The sequence below is a fragment of the Lagopus muta genome, chromosome 1 (genome assembly GCF_023343835.1).
Source record: "Lagopus muta isolate bLagMut1 chromosome 1, bLagMut1 primary, whole genome shotgun sequence".
NCBI classification, from domain to species: Eukaryota; Metazoa; Chordata; class Aves; order Galliformes; family Phasianidae; genus Lagopus; species Lagopus muta.
The window spans coordinates 14,933,440-14,955,250 of NC_064433.1; the positions used below are offsets into that span (position 1 = coordinate 14,933,440).

General features: G+C 41.1%; 1 protein-coding gene across 1 annotated transcript in view; it reads left to right on the forward strand.

The window, feature by feature from the left end:
- Nucleotides 1-21,811, forward strand: part of ABCD2 (ATP binding cassette subfamily D member 2) — a 45,591-nt gene that overhangs the window by 13,796 nt on the left and 9,984 nt on the right. Inside the window, exon 7 of the mRNA XM_048964721.1 lies at nt 17,775-17,920. Within this exon, the coding sequence (XP_048820678.1) occupies nt 17,775-17,920 (146 nt within the window). The remainder of the gene's footprint in view (nt 1-17,774; nt 17,921-21,811) is intronic.

The following is a 21,811-nucleotide window of genomic DNA, read 5'->3' on the forward strand; positions in this document are numbered from 1 at the left end:
AAAATAATTGTAACAACTTCAGCTCTTATACTTCAAAACAAGAATCTAATCAAATAATAACTGCAAACTGCTTTTTTTTTTTTTTTTTTTTAAAATAATGGATGCTTGTTTCACTGAAGGAAACATGGCTGTTTTATTCTTCATTTGTGTTCTGACTTGTTGTTGGACTCTAACATAATTTATGCAATTGATCCTAAAATGTCTCCTTGGAGACTTCTAAATAGGCTGTTTTGTGGAAGCAAAATCAAACACTGAGAATCTTTGATTGCTTTCTGTAGTTCATTTCCTCCCATGGGCAAAACAAATATTCATGATACAGTCTGTAGTCTTGTTTAAAAATACAAGCTATTAAGCTGAATGGAAAATAGTAACTGATGAACAGATGAAGGTAACACAGAAATGCAAATGAAGGTAACACAGAAAATTTATCTATAATGTTTTCAAATTTATGTAAAATTTATTGCCAGCCACTGTCATAAATGTTCTACATGGAGACAATTGTAAAATTGAAGTAGTGACATGTAATGTTCTAGATTCTCCTAGAAATAATTGCATTATTTGAATGCTACTATGTAGACAAGAAATTTGATTTGGAAGTTGAGCAACAAAAGCAAATTGCATACACGTGTTTACATACCTACACACAGTCGTCCTAGCAGAAAATCAGGAGGACTTGATTGTGCAAGATGTGAAGTTGGAAGGTGAAGTATATGAGGTTTCTACTTCAGCACCATTATTTTATGTCTTTTCTTTTAACAAAACCTCATACTAGCTTTAAAGTCATAGATTTGTGTTAGTGTCTTCATGAAATATCGACTTTCATGAACACTTCTGCAAGAACCACATTCTGGTTGTATAAGAAATTAGGGGTTCTGCAGTTGAATTCTTGTTTTTTGTCTCATGTTTATGCCTGCACAAATATCTCTTCTCTGAGATATACTGGCATACATAAATCATGGTTAGGAAGAAGTAAAACGTGTGGAAAGTTACTTCATGGCCTCTTTCGTTGTATGTATTTGTCTGAGAAGGTTACTGCCATGTTTTAAGTTGATGATTACTGGGTACCTGCAGTTCTTAGTTCGTAATTATAAGGGATATATATGTCTCTCTCTCTCTCTATATATATATATGTATATATAGATAGATGTAGATATGTCTATATATGTCCTTTATATCCCTTTCATATGCAATTTTACAAACTTTTATGGAAGATGGTGTATAAAAATCTAACAGGTTAATTAAGTACAGTAAGTGATTACAGAAACATGTATAAGGTGATTACAAAAATGTGATTTCTTGTTTTTATTCTCTTCAGTGGAAGGCTGTAAGGCATTGGGGACATGATTTTTTTCTTTTGCTATGTTCAAAATCCCTGGTGAGAAGCAGTTCTGTGTAATAATTAGTGATAATTTTAAGAGTACGGAATGGTTGTGGAAAACAGTATTTTTATTTATTCTTCTGAAGAAAATATAAATATACAAACAAGTAAAACTAGTTTTGGAGACACTCTGCCTCGTTTCTTTAGTAAGTCTTTACTCAGTTTTTCTTTTTTGTTCTATTTCACTTCATCAAACTTAGAACTCCACACAGAGTGGTTCTTGTTTTTGTTTTTTTCACATTGGTTTTCCTATCCTCAAATCTCAAAGATTTTATCTTTGCAGTAGCTATAAAAGTTACAATCCCTGTTTTACTCTTTTCTGATGAATGCATGCAAAAATTTCAACGTTTTTGAAGTCTCTGCTAATGTTAGGTGGTCCAATTTGAAATAGACAAGGTTTTTATTTTTGAGAATATTCAACCCTTCTGTAGCACATTTTGTGTTAAGTTTTGGTAATTCCAACTGTATTTCCAGTATTCCTTGCAGTCTGATTGCAGATAGTGAACAATAGTGAACATTTTGGTTTAAGTGACCTTACCTGCTTCTACTCTATAGTCAGATCAGAAATAAAGAGATGACAAGGGCAAGATTCACTAATGTTATCACTGTGTGACAGGCTGAATGCTGGGCCATCACTTTTCCCATCAGCTTGAGGCCTTCATTCAGGCAATTGAACAAAATGCTTGATGCAATGTTTTTCAAAACAGTACTTCTGAATTCCCACTGTGTGAAATGCTCCTAAGATCAGTTTCATTCTTAGATGACACAAAAGCTATTCTCCTTTTTTTGTTGCAGAAAATCTTGAGTTTCAGCCACTTCTGTTCTCGATGTGGTACTAGTCCCTTCTCAGAGCAATATCTGAGGCTGACTTGCCTGCAGCCCTTCCCACTGATGTCCCCTTTAGTCTTGAAGAATCAAGGTTCTCATTGTGTTCGGGCAGATTTTGTAAGGGGCTGTTCGGGGGAACTCAATCCTATCTGGGTTTTGATTTCTGTAAGCATTATTTGTTTTTAGCTGCTTTCCCCTAATTTTGCAGTGCTGGAATAGTTCCCTCCAGCACACTTCTTCATTTCAGATATCTCAGCCAGCAACTAGGATTCAGCTTGCGTCTCTGCCATCCTTTTTGACCCCAGAAGTTGGCATACACCATCTTAGCAGAGGGCCCTGAAGGTATCACTGCTATGCAGTCCATCCTGATAGCATCCCCCAGGAGAAAGGGTGCAGTGTGGAGGTCAGAGAATCATAGGGGTTGGAAGGACCTCTAGCCCATGGAGCCCAATGCCCTGCTAAAGCATGCTTCCTGCAGTAGGTCGCACAGGTAGGCATCCAGGTGGGTCTTGAATATCTCCGTAGAAGGAGACTCCACATCCTCTCTGCCAGCCTGTCCCACTGAGGCCATCGTGCTGTTCCTGGATTGTCTCCAGGAGATCTGAGGGACGTTGCCACGCCTTGACTCCACATGAACTCTGCATCCTTTGTCCCACATATGGGGTTCTTTCACCCAGTGTGCAGTTTGCCAATTCCACATACAGAGCCAAGATTTTCTTATTTCAGTTCTGCGCAAGGTTGGGGCCAGGTGGTGATACCATAAAGATAGCATGCCTTCCCAGATCACAACATGATATCAATGTAATTCTGTGCGTGCATTTGTTGTTTACAAGCAAAATCAATAGATAGATCTTACTTCATAGTTTTCTATTAACTATGTATCCCAGTTAGCATGCATGCTGCCTGCTGGTGTCTAGCAGGGCTTTTTGCATCAAAGTGAGATGGTGGTTGCAATCTTATCCTGCCACCTTTACCTTTCCCCAGGTTGCTAGATTTTGCAGACGTGGCTGATTTTTTTTTTATGACCTATGCCATTCAGGTGTTCCTGTTTTTCAGTTCCTTTAGTTTCTTGCAGAGAACAATCTTTTTTCTTTTTTTCTTTTTTTTAATGCTTTTGGTTAGTTTGTTGCTAGTCTACTATTTTATTTTACTGAACAGCAGTTTTGTATTATCCTTTCTGGTTCTGTTATCCTGCTAGACTACAGCCATAGAAGACCTTTCAGACACTATTAAGGTATTCCATTTCCAAGGGTAACAGTGAGTGACAGAGGGTAACATTTCCCAGTGAGTGACAGAGAGCAGTCTTTTGGCAAGAATACTCCCTGTTGTGGCTGAATATTCTCAGCTGTCTTGGTGCAGGTTTGGTAGGCTCAGAAATATGCCCTATCACTTTCAAGGCCTTTGTATTTGGATCATACAGTCATTAAGGTTGGAAAAGACAACTAAGATAATCTAGTCCAACCCTTGACCACCGTGCTCACTAAACCATGTCACTGAGTGCCACATTTCCACATTTCTTGAACATCCCCAGGAATGGTGACCCCACCATCTCCCTGGGCAGCCTGTGCCAATGCCTCACCACTCTTTCCAAGAAGAAATTTTCCATCCCCTAGCGCAAATCTTTTAGGTATTTGTGGGTCAATGTGACTGTATTGGGATGCCTTTAAGAATTCTGAGCTCCTTTGTTTTCCTCATGCATTTGCTGTCTGGGCTTAGAGAGTCTATAAACATCTGAAGTGAGTTTGTCAACCGCCTATGTAAGAAGGGCATGGCCCGAATCACAGAATCACACAGAATCACAGAATCACCCGGGTTGGAAGGGACCTCAAGGATCATGTAGTTCCAACCCCCCTGCCTAGCAGGGCCACCAAACATACACATTCAGATCAGGTTGCCCAGGACCCCGTCCAACCTGGCCTTAAACACGTCCAAGGACGGGGCATCCACAACTTCCCTGGGCAGCCCGTTCCAGGGCCTAACCACTCTCCTTGTAAAGAACTTCCCCCTAACATCTAACCTAAATCTTCCCTCCTTCAACTTGGATCCATTTCCCCTACTCCTGCTGTTGTCAGCCCTTTTGAAGTGTTTACTCCCCTCCTGGGTGTAGGTTCCCTTCAGGTATTGATAGGCTGCAATGAGGTCACCCCGCAGCCTTCTCTTCTCCAGGCTGAACAAGCCCAACTCCCTCAGCCTGTTCTCATAGGGGAGGTGCTCCAGCCCCCTGATCATCTTAGTCGCCCTCCTCTGGACCCTTTCCAAAATCTCAATGTCTTTCTTGTACTGAGGGCTCCACACCTGGCCTGGTTCCATCCTTTTCCCAAACAGGTGGAGTTTGTTGAAATATCTGGGAATTGTGCATCTAAATTGTGCTCCAGATCAGAGGGAGGGAAGGGGTACCATTCTAAGAGTTGGTGCAGAAGTCTCACATAGCTTCTGCAAACCACTGCACTAGCAAAAATACTAAGAATGACTTGAAGGAGATTCAGTTTCAGATTGAAATTTACACATTCCTGGATCAGATGTGGATTGCCTTATGTGGTCCTTGTATTTTTTGCTTCCTTTATTCCACCTCGAAGTGATCTTTAAAACCTCATTTATTTATGGCCAAAATATATTGCACACTTAGTTGTTTGTTTGTTTTTTCCATCCCTTCTTGGCTCTAGAATACATTTAGAATTTCGGTAGTGGTTTGTAGATCGTTCCAAAGTCCTGAGTTTAGAGCTGCTTATCTTGGAAGTTCACACTGGTGCAACCATTTAATTAACTCTGTACAAATTGCTGCTTGGTCAGAATTGCTTTCTGTTTGTTATTAGAAATAATTCTAACACATCAGACTGGAAAAAATTGTGCCATGCCTCCATTTCATCACCTACATATTGCAGTATAACTTTAGGGAAAATTTAGATTCCGTGTGAAGAGAATTTGGGATTGGTAAGACAGTATCACCTGGGTTCCATCTACATCATACTTTGATTTCTTGGATGAGTGAGAACTAGGGTGGAGCAAAAGTCTCTCAAATTGATGGATGTCTATTAGTGCATTGAATTAGAGCAGCACTGTCAGGTTTCATTGTTGTCCTAAGGACACTGAAGGTGGCACTTTGTGAATCAATACAGTTACCATGGAGCCTGGTAAGAGTTTCTTCCTGTGTACCTGTGGCTGAATGTAATTGTGCCTCAGCCTACTTTGCTTCTTGAAGTCATGTGGAAAAGAACCTTATCTGCTTATGGGTGTTGATGTAAAACATGGTAACCTCTAAATAAGAAAATGTTCTGCTGAAAAGATTATTGTTTAATCTCTGTTCATAGTGTTGAAGTGTTTGTGGTATTGCAAAAGTGCATGGGAAACCAAGTGTTTTTGCAAAGTTCAAAGGCTACACGCAGAAGTGTGATATATTAAAAAGCGAATTATCTCACTGTATACTCCAAATTTTATGACAGTGCACTGTAGTTACACTGTAGTTAGCTTAGACACTGTAGTTAGCTTTACCTAGCCTTATGCAGACTTTTAAACAGCATCTCAAAGAGTCCACATTTTTGTAGATTGCTTAGCATCATTATTCTGCTTCTTTGGATTTTTACCTCTCTGAAGTCATTGTGAGATATTCTTTTCCCACTTATACAGGGCCCAGCCCTCCTGAATTTGGCAGTCACGGTTCTGATGGATGCTGATGGGCCAGATTGCCCTTTTGAGGAGCAGGGAATGTAAACCTAAGGCTTTCTGTGAGCACAGCTCTGTGCTGGCTGTGACGTGTGTATGAAAGAGAGGTGGGCAAAAAGGAGGGAGGCTTTCTGTCTTCCCTTTAGCAGTCCAGCACTAGTGTGGTGCCAAAAGCAGCTTGTTTTCAAGGATGGATCACTGTTGTGAAATGGTCATTTGAGAAAGCTTAACAAGTCTTACCACCTCTCATTAGAGCCTTAGTAACTGTCAGAGCATGTATTCTTATGTCTTCTTCTGCATCTCATTTTCTCCTTCTCAAAGTCAAATTCATTTGTGTCAATCACCTCTTTGAACTACTTTTTTTAATAACTGGTCAAGAAGGTAGCATGTGGATGAAGAGGAATGCTTGTGGATGGGAAGGAATGATGACGACTCAAATCAGAATTCAGAAGCATTGTTTGAAATTAAACATAAGTAAGAAATATGCCTAGTGGGTAGCATGAGTATCAGTGCTAGGTACAAGATCACAAGATGTGTGTTATGCTTAGCAGTACTTAAAGAGTTAAAGAAGCAATCAATCCTTTAATAGCCCATCAGCAATGTATGTGAAGTTGGTCTTATTTCTCCAGATTGTGCCCTATTCCAGCTGTTTGCCTTCAACGTGAGAGGGAAGTTTCAGTGGAATTAGTGAGCTTAATCTCACTGTTGCTCTCAACTATAAGTCTCAGCTAATTCACTTGTTAGGAAACTCAGATTCTGCGTATGTTGGCTCTCTTCTACTTGGTTCTTCTTTGTTTGATTATAAATGCCAGCAGAACTTTACACCTACGTACTTGCAGGCTACCTTGACGACAGCAGTAGGAATATATTTCATTGTCTCTGCACTGTAAAGCTGCAGAGAAAGCTGCTGTCACCATAGGGATATTGATAAAAAACATTGTCTTATTTGCACTGAGGCAAGTAACACACAGCCCTTGTTGGTTCCAAAGCTTTTTGCCATGACTCTTCAGCCTCCTCAGCATAGGACATATTCAAAACATTAATTGCTGTTTTTGTCTCTCTTTCTTGATGATTGATTCACTGATTGACATTCATAGAAAAAAGTAATTATTAATCAAATGTGCTGCTTCTTCCGTGTCCATTGTTACTGGCTTCTTTCTCTACCTTCTTTCTACTGCATTTGGTTACTTCTCTGGGAGGGTTGTGTTGCTGCAGCAGTAGGTATAGCTTCTCTGCAATTCCATGTGGCATTCTGATCAAAGACGTGACCCTGACCACTTTCTCAGCAGTCACTGTGGTGGTGACACTGTGGCACTAAAGGATACAGTTTAGTCATGGGGCTTAATAGGGCATGTTGGTGGTTGGATTTGTTGATCTTGGAGGCCTTTTCCAGCCTAAATGATTCTATGATTCTAGGATGATTTTGTGGTCCAGTTCTGTACTCTGTCGCTCTTTGTTGCTCATTCTGCTAGAGCTAGAGCTTTTTCCTTTAGTGTCAGGCTTGTCAGATCTTAAAATGGAGGCAGCTAAAGTTGTAGTAGTGTCAAATGTTGTTGGTTCTGCATAGCTTTAGATTTATATATCTGTACCTTGCAGTATGGAACATAACAAGCTAAATATTTCTGTGGCCCTCCTGAACTGTTTGTCTTCCTGTCTGGTGTTTTTTCTTCTCTATTCTAAAAATATCCTTGTCTTCTAAACAAGAATGTTTCAGTTCTGGGTGATATAAATAATAAAGCAATGTTTGTTTTTTACATTATAAGCATATGAAACCTTGCAGATTATTGTATGGTTCCCATGTTATTTTAAGGGTGGATGCAGTTAGTAGAGGCCGCTGACATTACAGTGTGGTTGTTTTCCAGACAGTTGTTGACTTTCTAAACATTTTCATCTTACAAAACAGTTGTGTTCACTTCCAAGTACTCCATATTACATATGAAAGTATATGCATACATAGTGAATAATATAGTTCTTCTATAATAGGTTATGTTCTTGTTGGTGTGTGCTCTATTGATAAGAAAATAGTCCAGGTGTTGTGCTGTGCTAATATGACTATGCAAGTCCCTTTGCCCCGGCTTGCTTAGATAAGCTCAAATGTCTCTGTGCTGTGTTGGATGTATTTTGCACATCCTAATATCTCTTGTCAGCTCATACAGCTGTTCTTACTTGTGATCACTTTAGTGAGACGTTGGAGTTCTCCTGTACTCTGACCACACATGCCAACACCGCTAGCAATCTTCATTGCCTATCAGCATTTGGCTGATATTATACCACTATGCTAACTTACTTCTTCAGTACTTTGCCATTAGTACATGTATTAGAGATATCTATTCCTTCACACTCAGCATTTCTGTGATACTGCTATGGAGTTCATGGCACTCCTTTGAAATATGCTTATTTTCAAAGTTCACCACTTACTTGACAGATGAGTAAAGTATCTATGATAGATGGTGATAATGTAAAACATATGATGATGTAGTTCAGTTGTGCATGCTATCTTGATACAGGTTTGCTGTAAGGTATTGGTTGCTACTTTGTTGTTTAGTTTTTTATTTGCTTGTTTTCAAGATAAAGGCAGGTTAACTCAGTCCTTTGCTGTTGATTAGAAGGGGTGACCTTGCATCTGTGAGGACTGTTAGGCTATCCCCTTGGCCAGGGTACAGCTTCTCCCGTTTCATCTTGCTGTGACTCAGGTAGAAGTATTTGAAATTCTCCATTCTGTTGAAGGGAGTTCTTTCTTACCTCACTTAAAATAGAAAAGTTCTTGTCTTACTGCCCTGTGGGTTAGCTGAAGCTTAGCTGGGCGAGATCACAAGGAGACCTCTCTCTTCTCACTGAAGGCTCACTCACAGCTGTAACATTTGAAGATTTTAATTTGCTTCGTGCTGACTGATCACAGGGATAGTGCATTGTGAATAAGTTTTACCTGTGCTAGTAGTCATAGGTGAAAAATGGCTTTATGGATTAGCAGCTACTCCCTTTCAGGCCACATAAGGTAGCAGCCAGACATAGTCAGCTGAGTAAAGCTTACACGTTTTTTTTTATTAGGTAAAGAGTTACAGAAGTCCCAAGGCTGAAAGCTTTAGTCAACTTGTTGCATTGGGATTTGGAGTTTAGATTTAAGACGTATTTACATAAATGCAACATATGTCTGATGTTTGTGAAGGACTTCAGAGCACTGGGGTTTTGATCCCTCAATCCCTTCAGATTAGGAGACTGTCTGAGGCAAGCTATGGCTCTGGGAGTGTCAACAGGATGAAGGTGAGAAATCAAGACATGTTGATACATACTCAACTTTTATTCCATATGGAGACCTGCCTGTAGCAGGGAGATTGGAACCAGATGATCTTAAAGGTCCCTTCCAACCCAAACCATTCTGTGATTCAAAGACAATACTGAAGAGATGCTGGGGGTAGCTGAAAGCCCTAATAACAACTTTATCATCTGCCCTGGGAAGAAGACCTTTCCTCTACTTGTTGCTTTAGCTCTCAATCAAAAACTCTCATTGCAGAGTCCTGCGCTTTGAAGTATCCATATTTTGGATGTCAAGGGGAAGTTTGTCACAGAGAGAGTGGTGAAGTGCTGGAACAGGCTGCCCAGAGAGGCTGTGGATGCTCCATCCCTGGAGGTGTTCAAGGCCAGGTTGGATGGAGCCCTGGGCAGCCTGGTTTAGTACCAGATCTGGACGTTGGTGGCCCTGCCTGTAGCAGAGCGGTTGGAGCTTGATGATCCTTGGGCTGCCTTCCAACCCAAGCCATTCTATGATTCTCTGATCCATATAGTAGACATAGCCAACAGCTCCCTCTTGAGGAGAAGGCGATACTTCTTGCCATGCACCATAGGCTCTGCTTTTTTGCCCGTACTTGTGCCCTAGGATTCAGAACTGTGTCTAAGTTCCAAGGTGAACTGGACCTTCAGCCATCTCCCAGTCACTCCATGATATGCTCATTCAGACACCTTTCTTAGGGTCTGCTCTTGCAGGCCTAAGGATGTCACCTTCTGTTCTTCCAGTTCACTTTGGTTTCCAAGGTAAATAAAGTTTTATTCAAAATGGTGGTTCTGTTCTACATTCCCTTGGAGACAAGGCAGTGTTCACTAACAATGATCCAATTTCCAGAGGGAGAAATATGAGCTGTTTTGGACACAAGTGTTCAACCCCTCCACCCCAACAAGTTAAAAAAAAACACCAGTGAACTTAGACACTAAAGGTAGAAATTGTCTAAGTTCATTTAAGCACAAAGTTAGACATCCTTATGTGAGCTTGTTAATGACAGAACTATCTACCTCCAAAAGATGATTCACTGCTGCAGTGCACCAGTGAAAGGTGACTGTCGATCTCAGTAAGAAAGCCATCCAAAGGCTTTCTGTTAGACAGCAATTAAAATTCTTTTAATTGATAATAGAATGAGTAAGTTGATAGCATAAATAACCACAGGAACAGGATGGCTGAGGCTGGCAGTGTCCTCTGCTGCAGTGATCCTATCTGTGCTAAGGTTCTCCAGAGCTCTGATAGGGCTGTCTTAGAAACAAGCAATTCTGTTTATTGTTTCCACTGTCAAGCAGAAGGATGTTGTCATGAGAACATGCTGCTTCACTTCAAGATAAAGACAAGGACACGCAGGTGGTGTGATTGCTGATGCCAAGTAGGAGCTGCCTACAGGTTTGTTATGATTAGCCAGCTAAATTTGTGCAGCCAAGTGATAAGTGCAGTGCAGCATGGGCCTGAGGGCCAACTTGCATGTGCAGCACGGCCAAAGACTGTGCCCACTCAGATTAGCTGTTGAAAAGATTATGAACTCCTCAATGTACAAGTTTTCTGGTTCAGTCCACTGCTGTTTACCCATGTCCTAGGGCGAACATTGAAGACACAAGACCTTCTGGAGGCATCAGTTCACCATGAAGAGAGCCTAGGGTGACTAACTCAGACTTGAATGAGTAACTTCTAGGCAAGATGAGCCTGTTCTGCAAATAAAGCTGAGCAGTCCAGAACACTGTGTTTTCAGTTGTTTGTTCTTGAGCTATTAAGATAGCCTTATGGGAGCATGTAGCAGGTGGGTTTCTGAAGCTGAGCAGAATAATAACCTAGCTTAGGTGGAAGCATGTATTTCCAAATAGGAAAGGCTTTTCCACACTTCTGCCTAAAGTTTTACATTAATGATCAATTTTAATTTCTGCTAGAGATTACTGCAGCATCTGTGAGATTACTTCAGGTAATGCTTATAAGAGGGCTACAGTGGGTGCTGAACATTCCGTATATCCACACACGTAGTGTGTCCCTGTGTTACGTTCTGGTGTGTGTAAAGCAAAAGTGTTTTGCAGAGGATTAGAGAGCAAAGTCAGTGCAGTGTGTGACTTCCTACCTGTAGGCAGGTGTCTCATTGGAAACATGGTGTTGCCCTGGTACTGCTTGCATACCTATGTTCCAGTGCACGGAACAAACAATGGCACAGACAGCTAAGCATTGCAGAAACTCAGAGTAGAAGCAGTAGCTGATGTTGCTGCCTCACTGTCTGCGCTTCCTCTTCTCTCTGAAATATGGTATCGCTTCTGATACGCAAAACCATGAATAATCTGGACTTTTCCTGAAAGAGGGAAACTGCCTCGCTCGTTGTGTTACACTGCTGTGATGAAGATTGGAAACACCTCTTGGGTTGAGCATGCCTGGTGGAATTGGGAAGCCAGACTTGTGTCCAGAATAGCTTTGTGTTCTCTCTTCAATTTATTGATCTCCTGGTCATCCTTCCAGTTGATCCTTTTATCACGAGGATGACATGAAAAGACTGGGCCTGCAAATATTTTTCTTTCATTTGGCTGGCTGGTTGATTTGATTCGTTGCAGGGAATGTAGTTATTTCAGATTGCATAGCTGCTCATTGTTTGGACAAATTATCTGAGCTTTTTTTTTTATTTTTATTACTATTTTATTTTCGTATTTATTTAAAAACTAATTATTTTTTCAATTGATTAATTTTTATTTTTTGTTTTTAATTATGCGTGTGTTCTTTTGTTTTCTCTTTCTATCACAAGATACAAATAGAGTAAAGAAGAAAATAATTTTGTGAATTGTTCACCTTAATCTTAGAAGATGGCATCTTAATCTTTTCAGATTAAGTTGTCATCTGACCACTTCTAGTTATATTGTAAGTATTTAGTAGTGATGAATAAGTAAATCATGAGATGAGATGGTGCCTGAGCATGAATAATGCTTTAAGTTAAAGGCTTATCTTTCTGTTTATTATTTCTTCCCAGATTATTTTCTTGGAGATGTACTTTTTTCTATGCAGAAGAAGCCATAAAGTGACTAGTGTGATTGTTTCCAGTCTTTGATTCTAACTGTGTGCACTGAGAATTAATCTTCTGTTCTGAGCACTTCATTTCCCATGAACTGTGTGAATAGCTATAGGCTGGTTACATTCTGCTCTGGTAACTGATCCATCTGAAATATTTAGCGGATGTTCATGGGTAGTTCTGTATGAGTGGAGAGGAAAGTTAACTGTAGAGTACTGTAAAGAGGGATCAATAATTTATGTCTTTAGAAGGGTTGCTGGAGCCATAGCTGGCCCTAAAATCCCTTGAACTAGATACAGTGCAATAAACTGAAGTCGTTCCTTTTTTGAACGTTTGCGTTCAAAAGACAAACAAGAAAGTTTTAAATACGCATGGATGCCCTTGGCAGTCCAGAAGAGATTTAGGGCTTTTTGAAAATTATCTAGGAAACTTATGTGGTAGGTATAGAGAGCCACCTAGAGTTAATCCATAGGAATCTCGGAGTGTATGTCTGAACTGCCTCTGCTAACCTGTAGGTGCCAGACTGAGAACTAAATGTTTAACTTCTTTGTCTATAACAAGTCCTCTCCTAAGAGCAGGCACGTAGGCACGTAAGTAAAATTAGAACCCCCTTCATTGTGCTTATACAGTGCTACAGAAAGGATTACTACTGCGTATTAGATTAGAGAGCACTGGATTGAAAAGAAACAACAAAAATAATATGTGGTGAGGACTGCTATCAAACTCTTCTTCCTTCCAGTTGAGGAGTCTGACCAGTATAATATATAATTAGGTTCTTTCCGATTACTCTCCTTTTCGACACAATTACTATCTCTAAGCAGCATTTTCTTTGCTTCAGTGGGAAGATCAGAAAGTGCCCTTCCCTTTGACTTCTCTTTGACCTGGATGCTAGCCTAGAAAAATGGGAAAATGATCCCCTGCAAACTGAGAACTTAGCCTGAACCCAATTCTTAGGAGAGGTTTGCTGACCAGTAGCTTAGAGTGCATACCCTCATCTTGCATGCCTGGTAGCCACTGTGGTTTGTGCTGAATTTGAAACTATTGCTTTCATTGTCCTTGCCAGGCAAAATCCCTTCTGAGGATTTTGAGGACATTTGGGCATATCTGTAGGCGTGAGCTATGCTTTCATGACTGGAGTTTCTTTAGTGTTCATGATGATCTTTCAGGTTTCCTAGGAAGGCACCTCTGTGGCTGGAACTTGGGCTCCAGAGTCATCTTCTTGAGTAAATGTTCCTAAATTTGGAGTATATTTTGCTTCAGATGTCATAGCTGGCACTGGAAACGATCCCAGTCTCATTTGAAAATCCAACCTGCAATTTATCTGTAATGGAGAATCTCAGGTGTAGCATTTCCCCCTCTCTCTCTTTCTTAGTTATATTAAATATACACCTTGTCAGCCAGAAACAGAAATATTAAAGATAGGTTGGTCAAAAGTTTATAGTTACGTCACACCTCATTTTCTAGAGGATTAGTCTTTTCTCATGTAACTTTGGCTGTCTGAGAGAACAGTAGTGTAGTAATAACTGCAAACATATTTGGGCAGCAAATGACAAGTCAAATCCCGATTTGGAGGCATGGAGTTGGGTTTCAGAATCACAGGCAGGCCTCATATTTTTAGACTTCAGTTTCCATGGATGAAGTATTAATCACAGCCTATGTGAAGGAAGACAAGGAGCCCTACGTACTGTACCTGGAAGCAGTTCCCTGGGCTAATCTCCCCTAACTTCTGACACCGACCACTTAATTAAGATGTATTTTCAGTCCCTTGTTTATTTCAGAGTGCTTCTAATTAGGATTCTGACCCATTCAGATTGCTTTAGAGATTCTCAAAGTGTGTATTCATAGATTCATAGAATGGCCTGGGATGAAAAAGACCTCAAAAATCATCTAGTTTCAACTGTCCTGGCTTGACCAGGGTCACCCACCACCAGACCAGGCTGTCCAGAGCCACATCCAGCCTGGCCTTGAATGCCTCCAGGGATGGGACATCCACAACCTCTCTGGGTAATTTTGATTAGTTGATATAATTCTTTTAAGTGTACTGGATGTCAGAACAGGTAATTGGTTCTTTTAGCACAGTTTATATGCTTAGAAGATCAAAAAGCCTTTAAATACATTCAGGAAATATTTGTAAGTGTTACATGTGGATTTGGCTTGTTCAAAATTGTGACATTTCTTGGCATCAAAGCAAGACATCTTCCTTAATTCAGTACACAAAAAGTGAAGCCCTCTGTTTTTCTAAGACATCAATGACTTAACGGATATTAGTACTGCTCGTTTTTCAGTGTGCAACATTGATCTGCCATCCCTTTGAATTGGTGTTGCCTAACATTTCCTAAGTGTCAGTTATCCTGTGTTCCCAAAAGACAAGTGCCTGGTACGTACTCCAATCCGTTTCATGCCACCTGCCCTTGGTTTCCCTCCACCAAAGCTATCAGCAGTAAAGAGATGCTATCAACTGCAACACTTCCCCTTCCTCCCAAGTGATTTCTCTAATGTTTGGCCCGTGTTGTATACAATGCAAGGCATCAACAGGGCACTGGGGACCTGTCCACATCACAGGCTTCGGATTGCAGCTTGTGTTGGTATCATCTTTCTTTATAGCCTGCACTGCAAGGGAGAACTCGTAAACCTTGGGGATGACAGCTTGTTACTAGCAAGATGAAGTTACAACTCTACAAAGCGAAGCACTAGATGTACCATACAGGAACTGGTGATACAATGAAAACATCAAACTTAGCCTAAAAATATCGGTTTGTAAGAGCTGAAAATGTCTCTACCAATAAATGCCATGAAATTCCAGAAAACTAGGCAAGAATCTGTATGTTTGCTTAGTGTTCTGGATGTTTGTTATCAAAGTTTAAAAAAAACAAATAATTACTGATCTTAAATACTCTCCAAAACCAACTCTCTTGTCAGAAAGCAGGGAAATAATGACAATAATTGCAGAGCTATTACTGTCACAGACACATGACCCACACAGAAGTTGCTTTCTTCCAGCCAGACACTGAGACACTCTGTCTGAAAGCAAAAACTTCATAAGAAATCAATTATGACCAGTTAAATTAAAGTGTAACTTCAGGACAAAAAGACTGGTTTTGTTGTTTGAACTGCTAAAAATGTAATGAATGCCATCTTTTAACAAGGAGCTAACTAGCAAAGACAAGATTTTATACTTGCTGTATCCAGCTTCTCAGACTGCTTGCTGCCTAATGTCTAGCTATTAAACACATGTAAACTCTGTTGCAATAACCTCTGATATTTAACAGGTTTTAGTCTGTTTGTCTATGAGGCACGCGTGGTAGATGAAGAGGTTATTGTCTTCAGTAACCCAAGTTGTGGGTAGGTAAGTGTGGCTTAGCGTGAGAGAAGGCTCATCTAGCTTTGGCCCTTCAGAAGTTGGCTAAGTTCATTGTCTGTGCATTGTCCCCCACTGAGCGACTAAGACAACTCCAGGAGGAAATCCATTCCCACCCTAAAATAAATGCAATAAATCAACCACAGGGGGGCCTCTCTGTTTTGGCAAGAGCTGAAGCCCTAGCCTTTATGCCAAGCAAGATGAATTGCGCCCTCAGGGACATGAGTGGCTCCTTCTGAGATGGAGGAAGCAGAACTTACTCTCCCACATTCTGGGACAGACCCATAACCTGAAACCATTTAGTTATTAATTAAAGGATTTCACTATAATACTGCAGGCTGGGCTTTTTGTTTCTTTTTACAAACTAGATGGAGAGAGATGAGCTTGGTATCAACCGGTGCGTTCAGATAGGAGACCACAAGGAAAATCCAGTTGTACCAGGAAGTGGTGCTGGTGACTCAGCATGGGAACAGGAGGCCTCATGTGGTGTTTTTGAGCTTTGCCTTCCTGCTTTTGCTGTAGGTTAAATCTCAGAGCTGTTAGTGATTATAGAACCATACTTCAGAAGAGTAGGGTATTAATCCCCAGACAAATTATATGACAGGTAGCTCTTCTCCTTGCTCTCACCTGCAGCTTCACCTAAATTGCATGGTTTTATTCACATCCTCAGCTAAATTTTTCTTAGCCTAGGTGGAGTTGCTGTCTTCTGTCCCAGAGATGGCAGCAGTCTGGCACAGATAAAGTGATTTCTACATATGCAATTAATGAAAACCTTTGCAGATTTTACTTATTTATTTTAAGAGCTCTGTGGAAACGTAATTTATCATTACTTCATGAAATTACATAATGTTTAGAGTTAAGGTTTTGCAACAGCCCTGTTAAGGTAAATGGTTCACTGCTCATGATGAACAAAAAGAAGCAGCAGTGCTTTTATCTGAGCTCTGGTTCTGGTTTTGCGCCATGCTGCCAACAGCAGGGAGATGACCAGATGTTTGTGAGCAGTTAGATACCCTGTCCTTCCCACCTTCACCCAGCTGGTGGTGAAAGTAGTGTAAATACAGGTGGGTACAGACCAATGTGGTCTTCAGCGGCACAAACAACAATCTGTTCTCTGTGGCAAGAGTAAGCTGCCTGAAAGACTTCTTATTGCTGGCCCAATGTTAGCTGCTCCTCTGTTATCAGCCCCTGCCATTGCCACAGCTTTAGTAAGACAAACAATGTTTTGGCAGAGGGAGTTAGTGTAACACAACGTAATGGCACAACAAGCAGGTCAGGGTCTTGAGCTTGACTGTCCAGCTCTTACATTCACCTTTGATCTCAAAATCCTACAGATCGTTCTCAGGTTGTTTCCAATTTATAAGAACTAGATAACCTTGTGACCAGCAATTTTTGGCCCTATTTCTCAAATGATCCATCAGAGTCCATAAACCAAAGTTCTGTAGGGTGCATTAAATTTCTCTTTGCTAGCCCAAATTTTGACCCTAAAGCATCTCACTGCTTCAGTAAATTCAGCTCCAGGACAACCTATTGAGTCCTTAATAAGTCTAGTCTTCATACAGCATCATTACGGTTGATAAAGTCACTGATTATATATGGTTGGATGAGGCAGGTCAGAAGTGGGAATTATCAGCATGAGGCCTCTACATACAGTGGCCTGGCCTTTGCAAACAGATGCTGGATTGGGATCACTTGGAGTAAACAGAGCTATTCCCACGCTTACTGCTGGCATTTATTTGTTTTCCCCAGTAATTGGGTGGGAGGTAACTGCTGTCTTAGGGTGCCTGGATAGCCTGCTAGCATCTAAACTACTGTAAAACCGTTCTTTGAAATGACTTTGTGTAGAGGCTAGGAGAATGCTTAGGACCTGTACACACCTCATGGCAGTCAACCCTGGCTCCAGAGTGGGGACAGCTTATTTTAGTATGAGGGATGAGATTACCTGGTCAGGGGATGTGGTAAGATCAGAAGCTGCTTCTTATTCCCAGTAAAAACACTCCGAATGGCCTGTGAAATGGATGTTTGTTCTGTCATTTTGTTTTCATAGTAATAATACCCATGTTACTCTTTTGTAATCAACTGTTATGTAAACAATACACTGTCCCTAAGATAAGTTTAGAAAAACATTCACCCACAGTGTATCTGCAGATGAATCCAGTTTTAGCAACGTGGTATTTAAGTACTGTACTCTGCTCATAGATCCTCAATAAGATACACTCTCTCAGAGTCAGCTCTAGATGACTGGTTTCTCTGAATTGTTTTGCAGACCCTACATGTCCATTGGAACACTGCGTGATCAGGTCATCTATCCCGATTCTGTGGAAGACATGCATGAGAAAGGCTACCAAGATCAAGATCTGGAGTGTATCCTGCATGTGGTTCATCTGTACCACATAGTTCAGAGAGAGGGAGGTAAATTGCATATTCTTGTAAAAACTTTTACAAAATCCCTTCCTTGGGCGTACGTATTAGTGAGGCTGACCTTTACCTCCCTCCATTAACATAAGCAGCAACAACCACACCAGTGTAAACGAGTTAACAATAACCAAATGCCACTGACTGACAGCAAAGCTTTACCATCTACCACTTGTCATTTAAGTTGCCAATATGCTCTCAATGTTGTTTGCCTTAAGAAGAGGATTCGTGGATTAATGCTTCTTAGCTAAGAATGTACTAATGGCTGCTGACCCTCAGGATACAATAGAATGTAAAAATGTCAGCATTCAAGTTCATTCAGACCTGTTGCAATGACAACAAGCATTAAAAAGAAGGGTCAGGGAGCTAAAATCAGTGATCGGAATAATTGCAGAGGAGGTCTGTACTCACTCCACTGATACTAAAAGTATTACTGTTAGTATCCCTGAGTCACTCAGGTCTCTAAGTCAAATATGCAGTCTGCAGAAGAATGAGCAGATGTTTTGGAACAGGGAGCTGGAAAAGGAGAAGCAGTTAAATTGTAAGTGGCAGGAAGCCACTGTGGAGTGTACGTTCATAGCCTGTTGGTACTTGCAGACAGACTGAACAGAATGTGACCCTCAGCAGCCAAAACCATATCCATCCCCGGCGGTCTCTGAATGTGCATCACTGTGGTTTATAGCCTTGCAGCTGGAGTGTGTCACTGATGATGAGGCAGTTACTGTGCTTCACCTCTAAGATGCTGTTGCCTGGATTGGTGTTCTGCATTGCCAAACTGAAAACCCAGGTTTGGATCAGTCTAGCTCCACTTTCTGTGCCAAAAGACAGTAATCTAGTTTTATTGCTGATCCCATCTTTGCTCTCCTGCTTGTCTAACTGCACAAGTGAGACTTAAGAAGTGAGCTGTAAAAAAAAAGTATTGAGAGCTCTGGAAACTGCATGGGGTCCTGACTCAGATGAGGATAAAGGAACACTGTGGTTGGGAGAAAAAAATGTTACAAAGAGTGTCTTACAGACTTTAATCTAAAATGACACAAGTGGGCAAAGCCGGAAAACAAGGAACAGATTATTACATACCAGGACGTTTTTAGGGCTGTAATACACTTACTTAGTCTCTTTTCTCCTTGGGCATTAGGAGGAGAAGGAAATCTGTGACGTGATGTGACATGTTGCATGGATTTGATATACTTACATTTTCTTCAGAGTTCCCCTAGTTTAGTTCAAAGATCATATTCTTGTTTTTGAACCAGCAAGCCAGAGAAGTGCTTCTCAAAAGTGAACAGTTGACATTTTTGTTCATGCATAGCTGGATGTTTATTTTTATTATTTATTATTTTACTCTTTTACTTAAAATTAGATTTTTAAGCTAGAATGGTTTCCACTAAGAACTGAAAGTTTTGTTTGCAAAATAATGAAAGTCCTATGTAAAACTTGTAGAACAAAGGATTTGCCCAAAATTGTCTCATTCTTTTTGCAAACTACTTTGATAGTTAACAAAAAGAAATGACATTTTCCAATAGAAAAAGTTGTGCTGAAAAATTCTAAGCAAATTTCTACTTGTATACAAATTTTGTAAACGTACAGCATCTGAAAACAAAACAGCAACAAAACCAATTTTAGTTATTCAGATTCTTGGGTCTGTGTGTGATTTGTCAATGCTGTTTCAGACAGTTTCCATAAATCATTCCAGGAATAAAGCTCTCATCTGCCAATCATCTCATTATAGAAACAAAATGTTGTAATTCTTGTATTTTTGCTGTAGATCCTCTTCATCTCTATAGCCTGTACTCCCTTTCACCCATCCCTGCGGTGTTGTGCCTCTGCCAGCCAGCCAGCTCCTTGAGGCATGACCTTCTTGCTCTAATTGATCACGAATGCCATGCACATATAATGTGGCACTTTATAGCTTTGAATAAATCTGCTCCCTGTGGGCGGCTATGAAAAGACAGATGGAGCCAGGAGTATGCAGCTCTGGCTCCAAATCTGTTTGTCCTGGCTGAACTTTACTGTCTTTGGCTGAGTTACTTTCATGTTGCATCAGTTCAAGGGTCATCCAGATCTGAGGGTAGAGGAGCCAAAAAAGCCTGCTATTATTGCTGCCAATGGCAGAAATTCCTCTTTTTGTAGCAATAAGGTTTGACCCAGTTAAAAGTAATTTGAATAGTTAATAAGTAGTCCAATTGAGTATTTAGCTTCTATGTTACCATTATGAAAAAAATTGTCAGTAGCAGCAGAATACACCAAAAAAACTCCAAACAAGTTACCCACCCCAACAACATCTGTCCTGTTGCTGCTGAGCCCCAGCCCTAGCACAGCTCCCATGCCAGCTGCAGCCCTTGCAGCTGGGGCAGAATTCCCTTCCTGCAGCATCCCATAGCTGTGTTTGCGGAATGGCACTGCATTGCTTACCATCGCACTCCAGCAACAAATCTGTTCTCCTTAAAATTGTTCTCATCTAAAACACAGCAAACTTGGCGTAAGCTGAAGAGAGTGACAGTGATTTAGGATTGCAATGTACTGGGTGCAATGAGGCAGCGTGAAGAAGCTTTTGTGCGTGATGCTAACGCTACTTAGTAGCGCTATCACTGAGGTCCCCCATCAACACCTGCAACGTTGCTAGCTACAGCAGCACAATAATTGCATGCAACATGAGGGTAACAAGTAAGGTTGTATGCAGTGTGGGAGGCAAATGCACATCCAGAAACCTGAGGAGTAGTATGGAGATATGCATGGATGTGCATGGAGTGGCTCCTTTGCTGACCTGCTCTAGAAACCCCTGTATACTTAGCGCATGTCACTAGCATGGGAGCCATGGGTGCCTGGTAGCCTGTCACATGAAAGAAGCCGTGAGTGCATGAGGCAGCGTGCTGCATGCAGGGCCAGGCCTGTCTGCTTAGGGCTGATGACAGTACTGAACAAGTTCAACCTGTTTATGGTTCCACAGCACCCCAGATTATAATTATTGCTCATTATTGTGCGCATTTGTCACAAGTTTGGGTCTTGTCCAAGGAACCCTCCTGCTAAGCCACATATAAACACATGACAAGTAGATTTTCTCTCTCTCAGATTTTTCCATTGGATCATTTTAGCCCTGGATTTGCTTTTGTTAATGGCACTGGCAGTAACTGGCACGCTCCACCAGCTTTTCCATTTGCTCTGAAGAGCCACAAATCCCTGCAGTGCCGCACTGAGCTGGGCTCATGCAATTGCTTGTCTCGTTGTGCCTTCCTCTGCTCAGGATTTCCCTTTGTACGTTCATCCTGCAAAGCACCAGGGCTGCCTTCCTGTTGACAGCTGCCTGGGGACACGTATACTGAGAAAGGCTCCATGTTCAGAAACTCATTGGGGCAGCCTCCTTGACTGCAGTTTGCTGCTGTAGCCTTTCTCCTATCATTCTGCAATCCTCTGGTCCATATCTGATGAACTCAGGAAAAGGAACTTCTACATTGCTATTTTTTTGGCAGCTGATTGATCTTGCATGTAGGTGCAGGGATGCATGAGGACACGGGATGCATAGCATTACAGAACCCAAATGTAACCCTTTTTTTTTCTTAAGAAAATTGAGAAAAAGGAATTACAAAAGAGACCATGCAAGAAAATGAGCTGCTGCTATCAGGAGGCAATCACTAGTTTCTACTGTTTCTATCAGTTTCTAGTGCTGCCTGAGCTCACTGCACATGCTCTTTGTCTTACTGGTTGCAGAAGGCATTTCTGAGGCATCTAGCGTTTATCACAGTGACATCTTCTCGCATGCAGTCGAAAGCTGTGTGTACCAAGAGGCTGGGTGAGGAATTTGGGTGCTGAGTGCCAGGATTACATTTGTACCACCTTAGAGATTTGTGCTGCATTGATGGACAAGCCATTTCTTTTCTTCATTTGTAAAATGGA